Genomic DNA, 19,768 nt, shown 5'->3' with positions numbered 1-19,768 from the left:
TGCTGCAAAACTGTCTGTACAGGGATCATAGATCCAGTAGAGAGGAAGAAACTGAACGCAACTCACAACAGAGCACGGCACGTGAATGGCTGCTAGGGAAACAAAGCTTTCCTTCATCTTTCCACGCAGAAATGTTCTGTGTGAAGGTGTTGAGAGCTAGCTCTTAAGAGCTGCATTAAATCAAGACGCCGGCCTTCTTTGGACACGGGGACTGATTTCGCCTTTTGAAAAAAGGAAACCAGGAGAACAAGGCCTGGGAAATTAAATTTGCTCAACCACGTAGAGATCTCAGTTTTGGAAGGACCTGAATTAGCTCAAAGGTATTTATTAATACCTGCCAAACTAGCAGTTTGAAAGCACGTCAAAGTGCAAGTAGATAAATAGGTACCACTCTGGTGGGAAGGTAAACCGCATTTCCGTGTGCTGCTCTGGTTCGCCAGAAGCTGCTTAGTCATGCTGGCCACATGACCCAGAAGCTGTACGCTGGGTCCCTCGGCCAATAAAACGAGATGAGCGCCGCAACCCCAGAGTCAGTCACGACTGGACCTAATGGTCAAGGGTCCCTTTAGCTTTACCTTATTTATTAATAGTCGTCATAACAAAAGGATCTGAAAACTCTTGAGTTAGTAAGCCACGAGGGAATCGGTGCCATGGCATCATAAAGTTGGAAGGGGCCCCGACTAGTATTTAAACACTACATGTCAAGTCTGAAACCCGTGGCATTGTCAACAAGTGGAAGTAGAACAAACGTAAACACCAGACATGAAAAAGGGAGCGAGAAGGCATGAAACTGCCTCATTCTTGCATGGCTGCTTAAAGTGATTTCAGCAGGAGCATCCGGCTTACACCCCACGTAATGGCAAGCAGTGATCTAACTCATCCTCAGCCTCTCTGAGAATCTACTTGAGTATATATGGTAACTGCAATGACGGTACCCACCTACCTTCATCATTAGCAGACAGTTTGCCGTAGAGTACATCACCCGGCCCAGACGTGACCTCCACAGCTGAACGGAGGCTGTAAAATGAGAGCAGCTTGTGAATGTGCACAAATAAATTAGAAGCTCTTTCCCTAGCCATCAATTATCAGTCATATGCGTTCTGATTTAAATGATTTCCCCTCGTTAACACCGCTGCATCTCGAGCGCAGTATTGCTAGCATTCTGCTAGCATTGCACGGAAAACCCCGCACGCTCTCGATAGCGTGAGGCTTGATTGGCGAGAGGAACAGACTGCCGGAATAAATGAAGCAATAACGCAAAGCCGGGAAACGACCTCTCAGGTTTTAGCTCAGGCAAGGAAGCATCCATTTTTCCCCCGACAGCAGAACAAAAGGCGGAGAGGGGAAAGGGAAAGGGTGCTGAGTTATCGCAAGCATTAGTTTGCAACCGTGTCATTAAAAGCTTTAAAATCTACACTGCTCAGTTCCTTAAAAACTGACCAGCCATTTTTTAAAAAAACCTGAATTTGCAACCAGAGCATGAATGTTGAAGGGCTATCTTGGTCTGGGGTCCTGCACTCTCGCCTCTGGCGTATGAGATGCTGCCGAGCTGGTCTGACACCCCTGCGCTACTGGAACACATGGGGTTTAAAGGCTGCTGCGTATTATAGCAGCAGCAGCCGATCTCTCGCTCCCTTCGCTTGCAGACAGGTTCCTGCTGTGTGAAAAGGAATGGCTCACATTGATTGTTTGCTGCTTAAAGGGATCCGAGAGTCGCCAAGCTGAGCCTCTCCTGTTACAAAATGAGCGCTAGGGTAAATGGGGGAATGGTGGGGGGGAATGGTTTCTAATTTGTAGTTAAATATGTCCAGGGCTGCAATCCGAAGCGCACTTAGGAGGACGTTCTGCAAGACCCACTTCTGATGCAGAGGATCAGGCTGCCAATTTAATTGCTTTCAGGGTGAAGGTGATGACGATGTGCCCATGATTGTGGTTATCACTCAGAAGGAGCATTGCAAGGAGAGGAACCGAGAAAGAAAGGTGCAATAGAATTGCTGGAATGGCAAGGAAATGAGCCCCAATTTCCCTGTCTGACACAGTATGCTCTTTTTATTACTGCAAACCTTTGTGGGTTTTTTTTTTTTTTAACTCCTTATTAATAGCCACATCCAGGACTAGCAGAGAGTTATTCATTTAGATTAGTTCAAATGAATGCCCTGCCCAACCTTTAAAACTCAAGCCAGCATTCACCATTAAAAAATAACAATTATGTGTGTTTCTATCATAGGACCCAACTCCTAGGGGCAGAGGTCCCTTCATGCCCCCCCCCCAAATATTTGAGGTCCCTCTAGTTGATGGGCATTGCCATTCAAATGGTGTCTGTGTGTGTGCCATGTCATGTGATTGATTATGTGCATCGGGGCTTACCTACCTACCCCCCCAATATTTTATTCAAGTTGGCACCCCTGGTTTTTATTCTATGCATATGTGTGAGTACATGTGGGCATGGATGCACATCACACTGCCCCTCCCCCGCATATCCTCACTCCTGACCTAGAAAGCCCAAGAGCAAAAATTGCACATTATGTGGATGTTATCCTCTTCCCTACAGATGATGCAAAGCTGTCCAAAACCCACCAATGCTTCCTACGTCTTCTTGGTATCAGTGGAAGTGAAGCAGGTTCAATATCAGGTTCAGCAAACCTATATAAGATGCACTATTACAATTCAAATAAGCTTTCCCCCCCTTTTAATAAGAGCAAAGCTATGGAGAATATGTTCATTTTTATTTGTAACCACTGTCATATTACGGCTGCACCCCTTTTGTGCATTTTTTGTTGCTCTGGGAACTGTGTGCTGTGGAGCACCTGTAGGACTTGAAGGAGGAGGAGGAGAAGGAGGGAATGGAAGCAATGCGCTGCCAGGAAAATGGTGCAATGCTAAATCTTTTTCCTCCCACTGAACAAATGGCAAATGCGCTGTCCTGCCCTGTTCTGCAACAAGCTGGTTTGTGCAACACCTACTTAAGAGCAGCAGTAGGGAAATTATGCTGCAGATCTAATCCCGGAAAGAACTGAGGCTTGTTTCCAGTCACAGTTCACAAGGCAAAAAATAAAGGTTTGCCTCAGCTGGAGCGCGCACAAAAACAGATAGAGAAAGTTTCCTGCAGCTCAAAACTGCACCAGAGGCCCTTGCAGAGAGCAGATCTGATTGACCTACTCTGGAAGAGATGCCAATAGTCCCCACAAGTGTCCTCTGGGCAGCATTAGGCAGACAGGCAGCTGTAATGCTGCTGCACTCCACGCGCATAGCAACCTCTCACAGATGCTCAAAAGCCCCCCTCCTCCCCTAAAGATTCTGCTGGCTGCCTCTCCTTCCCAGCCTCCGCCGAGCTCAGCTGAGCTCCGAAAAGCAGATGCGCCAAAGGAGAGCGAGAGCAGGCAGACAGAAACCATCATACTGGAGGGTGGGGAGCAGAGGGAAGGACCACAGGGCGCAACTAGGAGAGGAGCTGTAGCTGGCGGGGAAACAATGCAAAATTATTTGGAGCCAGGTTGGTTAAACACAGTGAAATGGGAAGAAGAACCCCACTATTTAATGGTTCCCCCTCTCAAGTAGTTTTGAGGCTTTGCAGCTATAGGTTTCTTTGTGTGGATTAGAATGGGCTTTACTTAACCAGCCCTAGATTGCTCTGAAAACAAACACCCCATAGCCCCCAACACTAGCAAGCTTTGCCTGGATGGCTACTTCCATTGCAGTCAGGACTCAAGATGCAAAAAAACCCCACTGGTTTCCCTTATCTTGCAGTCATACCCTTAACCCTCTAATTCTAGATGGGTAGTGGCTAGCTATAATTATTTGATAAAAGAAAGGCAACATTCAGAACCGCTCTCTCATTACATCTTACGTTCTACGAGCTGAAGCAAAGTCACTGGAAGAATTTTTATTTCCCACCCCACCCACACATTTCTCCCTAGCTCTGCCATTGTCAATACAATGAGGACAGGGAGGGGTGTCCCTGTTAAAAGTTGTATGAGGGCATTAGTGTATTTTGGTCAAAGTAATACCAGAGAGAGAGCGGACAAATGTTTTATCGTGTTTTTAATAATCTATTGAGACCTTTGTATCAGTTTAATTCTTCATCCAGTTCTTTATGATCCCAGTTCATTCTTGAGTACTATACCCCAAGAAAGCGTCACACTTCCACCACGGGGCTCGGGTTGTCTACCTCGTAATAAGTACCCTGCCTCTGGCTGATTCAAGCCCACAAAGACTGGCTGGACCTTCAATTACTCGGTGTAACAAGACTAGATTTATATGCAGGCAATTCAAGGGAGCGTGTCAAATTCAACCTAGCCTGCCTGGCTTTCTGACGGTATGGAACCAGTCAAGAGACCTAAAATAAACTTTGCTAAGGGCACAGCACAACAGAAATCCGTCAAGTATGTCAGTTATCTTAAATGAAAAAAAGAAGTTTGGCTTTTAACCAGGCATCAGTGAACAGAAAGACTCCCATCTGTTCATAGGTGGGACCAAAATCCAGCACAGCATCCTTACATATGATCAATTATGTGGGGGTGGGGCTTACCTCCCCCCCACAAAAAATATTTTATTCAAGTTGACACCCCTGCAAGGATCACAGGGTGGTCTACAATACTAAAACACAAAACATAGTAACAAATAAAAACATCACTCCCCCCCTTTCCACTCTTGGGGAAATATGGGCAAAGTAGAAGCCCTGCAAAATAATTAAATGTGGCATTGTAGGGTGGAAAAGCCTTAAAAAAACCAACAACCCACCAGGCAACTGACAGCTTAGAGGCCAAGCCGTGGGTTCAAACAAGAACCTCAAATGTCAGGAAGAGAGCCTTATGGGGACAATGGGCTGAGTTTTAAGACTAAATGCTCCTTTGGTTTCTAAGCACCGCACTGCTATTATCATAAATCTGTCATTCTAGAATGGCAGCGATTTTCCTTTTTTTGAAACTGGAGAGAAGATTGTGATTTAATGCATCGCCACGATCAAAAATAAAAAGCAAATCTGCGAAATGATTCCCAGCAATCAAAATACAGGGGTGCATCATTTTAAAGGCTGTACGAGCGGCAATGCCACTGTTTTAACAGCTACAGAGCAATCTTGTGAGAACTTCGGACAGTATTTGGGCAAGTGATAAAAATACACTGACTGTGGAAGAAAAGGCTTCAGGGGTTGTGCCTACCTTGCCTGTTCTCTTGGGTAATGTTAGTCATGCTTCCATCTTCTGCAAAGCCACATTCCAAGTTATCCAGTATCTGCAATGAATATTTTTTAAGCAACTTTGTTGAGTTTGAACACCATTCCAGAGTGAAAGCAAATATTTGTAAACTGAAATCAGTCACGGTCACCATATTCAAAGATTCAAACAGGGCTCCCCACCCCATGGGAGCAACTTTTGAAATCACCAATCTATTGGAAGTAATAGGAATCACCCTTCAAATCAATTAAGAAGAAAAAGAGAGAATGCTTTCATACTGCTGCTTGGCTGAAATGACATACACCCAAGAGTTAATATTCTGTGGACAAATGCCAGCTCCCTCGGCCTGAAAGAGAGATGAGCGCCGCAACCCCATAGCCACCTTTGACTGGACTTAACCGTCCAGGGGTCCTTTACCCTTTACCTTATTCCGAACATAACTGGAGAAAAACACGTTAGGCAGGATATCAATTATTTTCTTCAGGGGAGGGTTATTAGCATGTACAAAATGAAAGCAGTGCAACACAAACTGAAGTAAGCATGTTCAGTGTTGTGAGCTGCTTTGAGGACTGTATATATCCACTAAACGAATTTGTCATCCATGGAGCCAGTCATTGCTCACCGGTGACGACAGCCCAGCGAGAGCTTCCCATTTGGGCTGCCTGCCAGTGACTGAGACTGTGCCTGCCACAAGACATGGTTGGTGGGCTTCAATCAGACAGGCAGGTGACACCATTGTGCAGGCAGAGTGTTTGGTTCTAGACCAAGGAGATCAGGGTTCAAAGAGCTGGTCAGCAATGAAACCCTGTAACTGGTATGGGGCCAGTCACAGCCCAACCCAGCTCCCAAGACTGTTGGGAGGATAAACTGGGATCATGCCCGTGTACACCAGCTTGGGACTACTTGGAGAAAGTGAGAGATATGTGGACATATGGAGATGAAGCCAGAGCTCACCGAGCCCAGTATTGCAGCAGAGTTGTTGGGCAGAGAGCTTTCTGAACACTTGAAGAGATGCCAGGGACTGAATCCAAGATATTCTGCATGCTAATGTACATGCTGGCCCCTTCCCTGCAATAGGTTGGATCTGACATTATCTTTCCATTCACAAAAGGGACAGCAATTCAGTGGAGGCTCTCACTGGTGGAAACGGGTGGGGAAGCCACTCTTGCTGATTCCCCTGGAAGCCCCCTTCTACAGTTTGAGGTATTTCCAACCATCTGGAGCAGTTGTTGAGGAAGGCACAGGGGACTGGTGGGAGAAGGCAATCGAGAAGCATGCTGCAAGTGAAGGCCCCTTCATGGAAACTCTGGATCTGAGCCAATGCAATAAAAGAAATAAAATACAAGCTGATTCCAAAAGAGGTGTTAAAAACAACCACCACCACTTAACCCAAATGTTCTCTCTCTTTGGTAGTTTTATAGCTTCCAGCAGGGGTTTCATTCCTAGTTAAACAATGATCTATCCTGTATCACATACATTTTCTTTCAGAATGATTTCTGTGATTAAAATGAAGTCTGGGCAAGCTAAAATAAAGATGGCTGTGATGATCTGGAAAATTATTTGGGCTGCTAGCTTTGAATGGTTTTGTGCCTGAAATTATAAATCAAACCTCCCATCTGCATGGAAGAAGATCTTCGGTTCCCTCCGTGACGCCTCAAATACCATCACTCCTAAAATCATGATTTGTAGCATCCTTTGGCCTAAGAGAACTAAATGAGACTCATTCCAGAGCACTTGTACTTTAATTAGCTAGTCGTTTCTGCTGATCAGCAAATATAAGGGACTCCCTCTCCTGGGGACTGAGTGCACTGTTTCGGTGCTGATTTCGGCTCCTGCCGGCTGAGAGATGGAAGGCCCCAGCTGCAATTTGCATTTAAAGCCCCATCATCCCACTTTAATCAGTCATGGCTTCCCCCAAAGAATCATGGGAACTGTGGTTCATTAAAGGTGCTGAGAGAGGGATGAGCGTGTAGATTCCTTTGACTTCTTTGTGGCTGAAATGTAGCTTGCTGTGCAAAATTGAAAGGAATGTGGCCTTTGGGTCTGAAACGGTTTCCCCACCCTTGTCGTGGAACTTCATCTCTTGTCACCTCTCTTGGACATGATTCTTCCGACATCTTCCCTGCAATCGGTTACAGCACAGGTATCTGCCCACACCTTCCACAACAAAGGCAGGGGCAAAGTGGTCACTCAGTTTCTCCTCATCCTCCTCTGTCACTCCTTTGATGTGTGAGGGCCCAATGATCTCCTTACTCATTTCCTGATGTTCTTAGAAGACATTTTCACTGTGGGGTTTAGCAATATTGTTTTCCTGTTCTTTCACTTGCCTTTACTACCAGCTTACATTTGCCAGGAATTTATTTTCCTTTCTGCTCTTCCCATTTGGGCAAAGCTTCCATCTTCTGAAAGAAGACCTTTTTTTTTTTAATTTTAAGGTCACACATACATTATTACAAGTGTTAAAAAAGATTCTCTGTGTTGCTTCATGAAAGTGTTCCTGGCATTTTGATGAAATATAGAACTGTGCTTTTGTTCCTAGGACAAATTTTAGATGGTGCATCTTTTCTGTTGAGTAAATATGTAGCCTATAGGCATTATCAGGACAAAACAATGGGAAGATGAGAATTGAATATTCTACACTTCAGGAGACTCGGCCTTGCTTTTTTATATATTTGTAAGGTATTTTTAAAAGCTCTTAGTTGTGTTTTTTTTGTTTGGACCACTGGCCTGCCTAACATAAATCAATATACTTCTGTACTGGTGAGCCAGCGTAGTAGGGAATTGTCTTCAGGCAAACAAAAACTGCAGTGTGGATGTTAATTTATTTCTCCCTCCACCCCCATTCATCTCCACGAAAATGTTCGTTGGAAAATCTAGCTGGGACCACTTAAAGACTGACACTGGTGAAAGAAGGCATTCACCTTGAGACATATTGGGAAGGGGGTAGGATGTAAAAAGAAAAAGAAAAAAAGAAACTGCAAGTTTGAATTTGGTCCAGTAAGACCCCCAAACTCTTCAATGATGATTTTGGCACAAGATTTGCAGAAGAGCGGTGTTTAGCCAGGCTTCCGGCTAGTTTTTAAATGTGCTGGTGCAGACAGATTAGCTTTTCCATTTTCCTTGCCATGTTGAATGGAAGCAGTCAGCTGAAGCACTTGAAATTACACACTTGCTGGTTCTCGCAGTGAGACTTGCCAGGAATGGGGAAGCTGTGGCCCTCCAGCTATTGTTGGACTACAATTCCTATCACCCCCTATCATTAGCCATGCTGCCTGGTGCAGATGGGAGTTGTAGTTCAGCCGCATCAGGAAGGCCACAGGCTCTCCAACTGCAATAAAGTCTTTCCCATCCCTCTTGCATGCATATGTGTGAATTTGAGCTGTGATGATTAGACTATCCTGATAAGGATAGAAGCAGTATTCTGTGCTCTGGTAACCTCTAGAGGCAAACTAAGGCCTGGGGGCTGGATCCAGCCCAATTGCCTTCTAAATCTGGCCTGCAGATGGTCTGGGAATCAGCGTGTTTTTACATGAGTAAAAACTCATGTAAACTCATGTCCCTTTATTTACAATGCATCTCTGGGTTATTTGTGGGGCATAGGAATTCGTTCACCCCCCAAATATAGTCCGCCTGCCCCCCCAAGGTCTGAGGGACAGTGGATTGGCCCCCTGCTGAAAAAGTTTGCTGTAGTGCGGTGTAGTGGTTAAGAGCAGTGGACTCGTAATCTGGTGAACTGGGTTCGCGTCTCCGCTCCTCCACATGCAACTGCTGAGTGACCTTGGGCTAGTCACACTTCTCTGAAGTCTCTCAGCCCCACTCACCTCACAGAGTGTTTGTTGTAGGGGAGGAAGGGAAAAGGAGAATGTTAGCCGCTTTGAGACTCCTTAAAGGGAGTGAAAGGCGGAATATCAAATCCAAACTCCTCTTCTTCTCTAGAGGTTAGACTACTGCCATATGTTACATGTGGGATTGCCTTTGAAATCAGCAAGAAGGCAACCAAAATCATCAGAAAATTGAAGTACCTTCCATAAGAGCAGTACCTATTTATCTAATGGCACTTTGACATGCTTTTGAACTGCTAGGTTGGCAGGAGCAGGGATCGAGCAACAGGCGCTCACCCTGTTGCAGGGATTCAAACCACCGACCTTCTGATCGGTAAGTCCTAGGCTCTGTGGTTTAACCCATAGTGCCACCCGCATCCCAGTGAAAGGATGGCCCTGAGCAAAAGTGGCTAGGGACCAACCGGAGGAGATGCCTATAGCCTTCACGGCCTGCTTAAGGATTTGATGGAGTCATCTGCTTGGCCTCTGTGAACGAGGCAAGACTTTTGGTAGGATCCAGCTGGACTGTTCTCATATCCAGGATCGGGTTTGTTTGGTTTGATGAAAATAAAAATTACCAGCATCTTGTTAAATGAGAAGATTGATATGGTTCAAAGTAGGATACTTCGCTAACATTTAACTTTGGATATTGCCACCCTACAAGGTTTGTTTGTTTGTCACATTACTAGGCTGACGGTTTGTTTAAAGTGAAAACATAACTGAGTAGCAATGGCCTTTGGAATACAGAGTTAAGGTGTAACGAACACTCACATTTCTAACAGCAAAATCTTAAGATTTCGGAGCACAGAGCATGAGCCAGTCAAAATGAAGCGCTTTCAAATTCCACTGAGTCTGGAAAAGAGCAGCTTCTTTTAAGCCTACCCTGTCTGTCGAAGAATTATTGCATCATAACTGTGCAATGAATGACTGAAGCTTGATGGCTGTTCCAGACATTCTAAATACTCTGCTTACAGAAAAGGCAAGGCTACTGATGCCCAAGTATTGAAGAAAGATTGGCTGCCCTTTACCTTTGTGCAGATTGTTTTCATACTGTGCAGTCTATCAAGCGACTCTTGAGGATTTCCGAGGTACTGCTGAAGTTCAGCATGCAAAATCCTCATGGAAAAAGGAACCATGGAACCTAGAAAGGTAACAAAATGGATGGGTTGCAATTATTGTAGTTATCGGTACAGTCCACGTCTATCACAGGCATAAGCTCTCTGCATTTACTCAATATAAGGTTATGTCTCTCTGGAGACATGATCTATACAGGCCTGAAACAAACCTTAGCGTGGAACAGCAAGATGTAGATTTCGGGACAGCTGCCCACCCCTCTCCCTGCACTCTGTCACCCTTCTTCATTGTTGCACTTAATGAATTGTTTGCCTAATATCTTTCCCTAAAATTTCAAGATTTAAGTTATCTGAGGAAGTGATGAGCAAATGAAACCAGACCAGTGTTCAGCTGTGGTCTCCGTTTTATCTGTGAAACTGTAAGTGCAATTTGAGTTCTATTTACTCACTGATTTTTGTGAGGGTCTGAATTCTACACGTCCATATGTGGCTGCCAGCCATTGTGATTTTACTATTAATTGAAGAATCGTTAGTCACTTTAGGCCTACAAGGGTCATTAGAAGTCATTTAAGTCTTTTCCTTTAGGGAAACCAGGTCTTGTTGTACTTGAAATATTCCTAAGAGGTACTGCACCTCGTTTTTTAAAACAGTTTGAGCTTCTTCTTGGATGTCATAGAATCATTGAGTTGGAATGAGCCATTTGAGTCACTTAGTCCAACCCCTTGCAATGCAGGTCTAACGATTCCTTTACACAATGTTTTAGGACCCAAATTTGCAAAACATGAAACTTTAGGGCTTAGAAAACAAATGAAAGTATTCTTTATACAATGACAATCCAAGATATTTTTGTGAGGAGAATCCCCGTTAGGAACACACCGAATTGTCTAGTAGCCCAGGGTCTTTCCTGCTGACCTATGAGCTCTGCAGCGCTTTCTTAACGACTTCAAATAACTTCATTCCTCTATTTTGTGCCCCCATCATTTGTTCTTCTTGTCCTTCGTGGCTGTGGCTCTAAAGCCACAGTTTTCAGGTCTTATTACAGCACCCGGGCTGCTCACAATCCACTTCTTTTCAGACCTACTGAGTATAAAAGCTTCACTCCACAGACAGATGGATAGTCACCGTGCCACAGAGAGAAAAATATGACTTCACTAGCCCTGAGAATGGTTATTAAGCAAAGTTAATGATCCTACATGCTGCTGCATGGAAGGCCAACTCATTAGCAGAGAGGTTAGTGTGCAATGGAAATCCATATCGCAATCAGAAAGATGTAGCACCAGAGCTAATCCCACAGCTTCATTTTAGAAGTGGCAAATAAAGTTGGCAGCCAACCAGCACTGAAGTCAATTTCTTACAAAATGGGAGTTACTACTTGGCTCACTTCAGATTTGGGGGTGGGTGGGGGGTGGAATCTTATTTTCCCACAGCATCTACACCATGAATCCTGGACGGCATAGGAATGAGAGCGACATGCATGAGGAACAGGCCAAGCACCTGAGTTCTGCTACTTCTGAGCCTGGGAGTTTGAATTTATTTATTTTTAAGAAGGTCAAGAGTGGAAGGTGCAATGCATTCAGAGGTAGGCTGGTTTTCCCCACTTTGGTCTTGGAAAAGATGGTTTTTCTCTCTCTCATTCCTCAGTTACATCCCAACGAGGCAAAAATACCAGGACTTTTACTTTCATAGTAATATTTTAAAATACAGTTTTAAACCAGAGATACTGATAGCTTCCTTTATGATTTTGCTAAAGTACGCTGTCACTTGCACTGTAGGACAAAATTCTTGTGAGCTTATGAAAATACAGTACTATTTAGTGATGGGGAAAGTCGATTAAAGCTGTGTCAAAATATCTGGATTTAGATGTGTAACTTTTGCTCAAATAGTATCAGCAAATTTTACTTTAGAATGAGACAAATGCACACATAGAATCACAGAAATGTAGGGTTGGCAGGTATTCCGGGGATCATCTAGTCCGAGGTTTCCCAAACTCGGGTCTCCAGATGTTGTTGGACTACAACTCCCACTATCCATTCCCAGAAGGACCAGCGGCCAGGGATGATGGGAATTGTAGTCCAAAAAAACAACAAGGGACCCAAGTTTGAAAAAAAAGGAAAAGAAATAAAAGAAAAGCAATCACCACTTTAAAAAGACTTGACATTGACAACATGTTTCTTCACTGATGACCCAGGATAGAAAGAGGCAACATTGATCACAAATTCCCTTAGTTCCTCTATCTATCTATCTATCTATCTATCTATCTATCTATCTATCTATTATGGTTATTTATATCCTACTTTCTAGGATACGCATCCTTCCAAGGTAATAAAATTGCAGCCACACAATTAAATCATAACAGTTCATCACCATTCTTTCCACAGGGCAGTGGATAGCAGGCAGCCCTGCCAGGAAGGGAAAATCCTTCTGGAACAGCCTCTGAGGTGGTCTTCACCTCACTGCAGCAGAGCGAGAGATGGGGAACAGGGCTACTGAATCAGCTCCACTGAGAGACCAGTTACATTTGACAGTTCCTGCTTCTGAACTGGCCATTATTTAGGCTACGGTAGGCTATTGTTTAAAAATATACACCACCTATTTTGTACCAAATATTGACACCCAGCCCCAAAATAAATTAAAAAAAAGACTGCAAGACAAAGTTATCCATATATAAACTATATATTATTAAAATTTTAACCACAAATAATGTGTACTTATACTGTCCTTCTGTAGCCTGTTCCTTTATTTATTTTGAATATTATTTTCAATTTTGCACTGACAGATTTCTAATATGATCTGATTTAAAAGCATAACGAAAGGATTAGGCTACTGCAAATTAGTTTTGTGGTTCTGGAATAATTTTTTAAAACTCAAGGAAAAAAAGCATTTTCTGTCTTTTTGGGGCATATGGGGAAATAAATATACACACACACACACACACACACACACATATATATATACCTAGCATCCAAAAGCAGACTCCTTCAAAATGAAGAATAATCATCACCTCTGAATTGCTGCAGGAGAAAAACACAAAGGCAGACCTTGGGAGCACAGGAGAGGTAACAACAAGTTAGGGAAAGTCTTTCGAGAAGGTGAACCTTTCTCATCAAAAATCTGCAAGGCAACCATGTTGGCCAGGAGTTTAGGGACGTTAAGAGCTCTAGAAGCTGCTAAATCAAGCTTCACAGAGAGCACTGAAGAGCCACAGAGGCAGAAAGACCAAATCTTAATAGGACACTTCTGAATCTACCATAAAGACCCATCAGCTTTGCTTGGTCTGCTCTCCCTACAACCGTTGTAAGAATCATCAGGCTGGAGGCAAGACTGTTTGTGCTGTTTGTAGTGTGAGTTATTGCTTGATTGCTGGCTGAGTGAATGTAGCTGGGGTGAAGTTGTGGCCCAATACTTGCCTCACTTTCACAGCAGGCCCTGTCCTGAAATGAACAACCACAAAGGGGTTTGCCGTTTTTCTGAGGGGGGGTGTGTCACACTGGGGTGATACAGGGACAGGGGCACCCTGCGCTGTCATCCAGGATACAGAAGTGCAGGCTGCCTGAGAGGGCTTTTCAATCAAAATTTTGGTCGAAACAGCAAGACTTTGGATTTGTGGCACGACGACACGGCCACATTGAACTTTCTTCCAGCTTCAGATTAAAAAGCCAGGACAAAAAGAGGCTAATAAAGGAGAGCACGTTCCCACAGAAAAGGGAAAATCTAGTTGTTGTAATGAACAGACAAGGAAACAGGTAACATGAAAGCCTGCCTAATTAATCGTAAACAGAGGCAGTCCTCAAATGCTCATGAGGACAGATTTAAAAGCAGGACAATGCCTCATAGTTCACCTGTGAGTTTCTGGCAGCGTGACAGACTCTGCGATAACCAGGATTATGAACTATGAAAGGGGGGGGGGGAGGGAATCACACTGAGGAGTCTTATATAAACAAGGTGCATTGGTTAGTCACAGCATTCTAGAAGAATTATGCACACCTACAGGTTTCTCACAGTGGTAATAGCCCCTTTTCAAAATAAATTTCCACAGTTCCAGAAGTCTTTGAGAAGTTTTAAGCAAGGGCTGGGTTGTTTTCTGCACCATGCAAAACATGGAGGACATCTCTAACACTGTTAAGCAGTTAACTGTGTCTGCGAGTCAGTGTTTATTATAATGGTCAAATGCATGATGGCATAATGCTTCTGCATAACGTGTATCTACTGTAAAGCCAATAAGTGAGGGATATGAACAGGCTTGAGAAGTATACTCAGGTTAAGCATCCTGCTGCAACACAGTCCCTTTCAGACGTTAAGAGCTGTGTTTCTCGTAATGTCTGAAACTACTCTTAAGGAGATGGCAAAATATCCATCATTCTTATGGACAGGTTGTGGAGAAATGGTGATCTTCTGAAGATTCTGTTTACAGAGTCCTTTTTCACTCCCCTTTTCTCCCCACCTCATTCCTTTCAGTGAGACCTGGGCCACCCAGATTCAAAGCAAAGAAAACAGAGTCAACTTTGATGAATTGGTATCCCCAAGTGCCACACTTCGCTCTTCTCCACAGGAGTAAATCGTATAATTATTTGAGGGAATCTAAAGGGGTGAAACTTCAGACACCACTAAGGTGGAGGTTAAGCCAGTTTCCTGCCTTAGCCATTAAGAGATAAGCCTGCTCCTATCTAAATAATCACTATTCCGGGTATTTCCTCATCATGCTAGAGAGTGATGGCACCAGGAAAATGACTGTACACAGGATCCTTTTAAAAATGATGATTACGGGCAGGATTCATCTAATAATTATTATTGCCCGAATCCCCCCTCCTTGTCCTACAAAACCAAACTCCCGCTCATCAAAACATGGCAGCAAGTTAGTGCAATCCAATACTTTGTGCAGCAGAAATAAGGTGGGGCTACCTGAGGTCTGGCATACATAAACATGTGCTCTAATCTAGGACATGATTTTCATAAAGGGGAATGGGTCAGATAAATAAGTAGAAGGTAATTAAAAAAACAAATGTAGGAGAATGCAGCTCTTTTTCATGGCAAGTTATTTGGAGTAAAAACAAAAACAAACGAACAAAAAAAAAACAGAAACACATAAGGAAAACAACCAACTAAAATGTTACAGTCAGTATTTATAGGATATTTTGCAGCTAAAATCCTATGGTTAGAAACCAAGACAGGCAAACAACAGAATCAGATTTCCATGAGCACATACAGACCACCCCCCACAAAAAATCCCTATCCTTATTTTAGTACTCAACGTTCTAAGACATGCAAGCAACAAAATCAGATTTCCATGAGCACAAACAAAAAAAATCCCTGTCCTTATTTTAGTACTCAACGTTCTATATAAGGAACTAATGAATAGCCTGGGAAAATAAGGTATGGAAAAGTCTTGACTTGGTCAGGAATCTGGGTGGAGACAACTGGGAGTTACCATGCGGGAGCATGATATGCATAGAGTTATATTTGTTTTTGTTTTTTTAAAGGCTTTAGGCAAATCCTATGTCATGTGGCAACTAAAGATTCCAAGGCAAGGAGAAAGGTGACAGAAGTCAAACTGGGCTGCAGAGGTGAGGGTACAGAATTAAGCAATGGGTGGTATTCAGGAAAGTAGGGACAAGGGAGACAAAGAGCAACAGAGGAAGAAGAGAAGATGTTGAGCAATGATTGCACAGGCAGGAAAAAGAAACAGAGAGAGAAATAATACTTTGGAGGCAGTATTACCCCTGGGCTGTAGCAATTATATAGCAACAGTACCAAGAACACAGAATTCACTGGGCAGCGCTAGGAATAGCTGCTGGGTTTACAAAACAGAAAAGTGTATGAAAAACATCAAGAAAGCAATGTAATTATAGGATGGAAAGAACTTTAGCCATAAGGATCTCCAGTGCAGAATTCTTCATCTTGAAGAGATGCATTACGCATTCTCCAGCAGGTGTGAAGGTAGCATACTACTATTAGTAAGGCTGCCACTAGAGGGGGAACAAAACACATCCTTCAAGTGGGCCCTGCCAGATCGCACACTGAAAGCAAAGTATTTTCTGCTATTTCTCCCCCTCGTGTCATAATTACTTTACCGAAACACTGGAACACCTACAGTTGTTTCAGCGTTTTAGAAGTATGTGATATATATATATATATATATATATATATGAGAGAGGCAAAACTGGAAAATGTTTTTTTCTTTTTTAAACCAATCTCTTGAAGCAAAAGGAATACCTTTAAGTCCTTGTAAAAGGTGGAAGAGGATAGAAAGATAGAGCCTTTTAAAGCCATGTGACAGCTGCCACATTCTAAAAGCTAGATTTTTTTTCTAACGCAGATGACCATGGCAGGGTAATCATAACTGCCACACCTATGCTGGAAATCCTCTGAGCGATGAAGGTGGTCCTCTTCGGACCCTGCCAATCGTATGCTGGCTCAGGATTGACAGAAGGAAAGAGGACGTCCTCTAGTTAAAACCACTACACCAACTCAATGATATCTAGCATTTCCAAAGAACAAGAAATCATCGGAGAATTTAAGGCTTGAAAAGACGTGAACGGCAGCAATATCCTAAAGCTACACTTACTATCAAAATTAACCTTTGCTTTCTCGTCAAATTGCCTTCGCAGGGCAGGTAGCCTGACAGCAACCACCTACTAGAACTAAAAAAAGAAAAAGAGCATTACAAGCAGAATGAACGAAAACCATACCCTGAAATAGTCACTAAAGACAGGCAATTGGCAGTGGAGGGAGGGATCTTTAGGGCAAACAGAACAGAATAGAAAATTTAAGTAAACAAGATCTAATTGCATCTTTGCAATGATATAGATACACAGGCAATTGTTACACAGGTTAATGTACAATCTCTGGTGCTTCCTCCTTGCCAAGGATGAGGAACATCACATGTGAATGGCAGGATGTGTTTGCCATAAAGAGAGGAGTATATGGATGCTGGGGTGTACACTGGGATGCGTTCATCGACTGTTATGCATGGGGTGGGATGTGTACAACAGCTGGAATCTGGCTCCTACAAGACTAAATACTAGATGAGGAATGTGAATGGGCACTAAGATTTTGTACAGACAAGTCTGTATAGTTAAAGCTATGGTTTTCCCAGTAGTGATATATGGAAGTGAGAGCTGGAACATAAAGAAAGTTGATCGCCGAAGAATTGATGCTTTTCAGTTATGGTGCTGGAGGAGACTCTTGAGAGTCCCATGGACTGCAAGAACCTATCCATTCTGAAGGAAATCAGCCCTGGGTGCTCACTGGAAGGACAGATCCTGAAGCTGAGACTCCAATACTTTGGCCACCTCATGAGAAGAGAAGACTCCCTGGAAAAGACCCTGATGTTGGGAAAGATGGAGGGCACGAGGAGAAGGGGACGATAGAGGACGAGATGGTTGGACAGTGTTCTTGAAGCTACCAACATGAGTCTGACCAAACTGCGGGAGGCAGTGGAAGACAGGAGTGCCTGGCGTGCTCTGGTCCATGGGGTCACGAAGAGTTGGACACGACTAAACGACTAAACAACAACAACATGGATTGCATACTACATGGCATGTAAGGTAGGCTATGAAGAGCTGCTGTATTTTAATTAACAAAAGTAGATACCACAGAAAGAGCTGTGGGATTCTAGTTGGAGAAAGGGGATGAGGGAAAGTGAAGAAGACGTGGTGTGTCAATAAAAGTTGGCAGTTTAAGTTGGAAAATTCAGACTCACACACAAATATGGATAATAAAAGAGGCAGAATTCATCCAGAAGGGAAAAGTTACTTTGGAGTAAAAAGAAAAGCATTTAACAAGTCTAGCTGCATAGATGCCAAGGATAAAGTAGTACTAGAAATGTTAAGAGACATCCATGGAAATTCATAACATTTCCAGACTGCAATTCACATGCTGTTCGGAAATGAAATGCATTTCATTTCATTCAATGAATATTTTGAATTGATCCAAATTACACACATGAATTAAATGAAATGTATTTTACACCACTTTCATAACCATTATTTATTTGTATCTCGACACATTTGATTGCAAAGTGCATTTTAATTGCCTAATTCGTTTAACTATTGTGAATCAAAATGAGATAGATAAATCAAAGATTTTACAGTTATGCTTGTTACACCAAAAAATGAAAAGAAAAATTAGCAACCATCAGCATATTATCATAGATGACGGTTACTGCGCAGTAGATAAAATATATGTATGATTTATGTTTATTTTATCATTTAAATTAGCTGTTTAACGACACACATTCATTTTTCATTTTCAATACAGTTTATTGCAAGGCAGACTGTTAGGTATGCCCTTTCTACCTCTTAGGCCACTGAGACAGCGTAGCCCTCAAATATGAACAAAGGAAGGGTGACGGTCTTTTCTAAGCTTTGATCTAATACACCTGCCATTTCCTATTATAGGAAAATCAGCTGGATCCCTGCATTATCTGACTTTTTGATTTGATTATAGATATAAATTCCTTAAGAAGCTAGATAGGTAAGGGGTTAAAAAGATATCTCATCTTCAGTATGCTTAGTCTTGGACTATTCTGCAATTCTAAAGCCCTCATCTTTTACTCTTAGCAATTTTGTAGCCCAGTACAGACATAATGCTACACCATAGTTAGTACTAAACATGTCATTGCCTTAGCAATGGTTGATTAAGATTCACAGACGTACAGAGGGCATGCATAAGAAGACATCAGCAAACCTTCCTTCTAAATTTACAAGCAGAGAATAGGGAGCTGGGTGATATTAACAACATAGTTTGGACATAACACTTCACTATGGTTCAATTCCAAACAGGATTTGCAAATTTGGTTCAAGTCATTCATTCACATCCTGGTTTGTAACCAAACCTTAGCCATGGTTTACATTTCCAATACAGTGCTGAACCAGGATTTAAGGAAAACAAACCATGGATATGAGCTAGGTTTGCACAAGACATGCTTTTTACCTCAAAACCTGCTTTCAGTGTTGCTAATAACCTCCAAGGATCAGGCTACAGGATTAAAGTTCAATGTGTTCCTTAAAAGAATAATACTAAGCTTTGGTGTTGGGGGTTGTTTTGCTTGTGTGTTTGTGTGCAAGCCTGTCAGAGGTACCAACAGATCCGACCAAGTTTGCAAAAAGAGAGAACTTCTGGAGCCACACTGAACACATCAATATTGCATGACCTCAACCTCTCTAGGTAGTACCAGGAACGCCTTGCTTCAGCGAATGAAGGTATTTTGAGCATTCCGTCCTCAAAGGTCTATAACAACCACCTCAGAAATAGCATAATTTTTGTCAGAGCAGCTGATGAAGGCAGAAGCCGAAACATTTTGCTATAAGAATTTAAGATTCCTGTTTTGTTAATCACTGTGTTAAACTAAACATCTGGTTTTGGCGATTAACTGCATCCTACCATCATCCTGAACAAACTTGTCTGAAGGGCTGTTCAATGCTTTCATTACTATTTATCATATGAATGGCAGGTGTTTCATCTATTTTTTTAAATAAAAATATGTGTTTATCTTTTTTAAATGTGTTTGAAGTCACTTGGAGACTTCTGGATAACAAGTGACTAAGAAGTTTAATAAATTACAATATAATTTGGCCTCTGTTTATATATATATATATAGAGAGAGAGAGAGAGAGAGAGTGTACACACACACATATATACATATATATATATATACACACATATTTGCTTTCGTAGATTTTCACGGGTACAGGAATGCAGG

At 42.6% G+C, this 19,768-nt stretch overlaps 1 protein-coding gene and 1 long non-coding RNA gene across 14 annotated transcripts in view; one reads left to right on the top strand and one right to left on the bottom strand.

Moving 5' to 3' along the window:
- TRAPPC12 (trafficking protein particle complex subunit 12) overlaps window positions 1-19,768 on the bottom strand; it is a 647,809-nt gene that overhangs the window by 15,408 nt on the left and 612,633 nt on the right. For all 13 annotated transcript variants that reach the window (XM_083730203.1, XM_083730202.1, XM_083730191.1 and 10 more), the window contains 3 exons: window positions 10,024-10,136; window positions 5,160-5,232; window positions 944-1,017 (listed from right to left, as the gene is read on the bottom strand). In XM_083730203.1, coding sequence (XP_083586329.1) covers window positions 944-1,017; window positions 5,160-5,232; window positions 10,024-10,136 — 260 coding nt within the window. The remainder of the gene's footprint in view (window positions 1-943; window positions 1,018-5,159; window positions 5,233-10,023; window positions 10,137-19,768) is intronic.
- LOC310840804 lies at window positions 10,147-12,786 on the top strand. Its single transcript, XR_014562153.1, has 3 exons — window positions 10,147-10,487; window positions 11,496-11,647; window positions 12,499-12,786. It is a non-coding gene; the product is annotated as an uncharacterized lncRNA (long non-coding RNA).

Source organism: Podarcis gaigeae (genome assembly GCF_964106915.1).
Source record: "Podarcis gaigeae genome assembly, chromosome: 3".
NCBI lineage: Eukaryota > Metazoa > Chordata > Lepidosauria > Squamata > Lacertidae > Podarcis > Podarcis gaigeae.
This window is presented reverse-complemented; position numbering and strand designations above follow the sequence as displayed.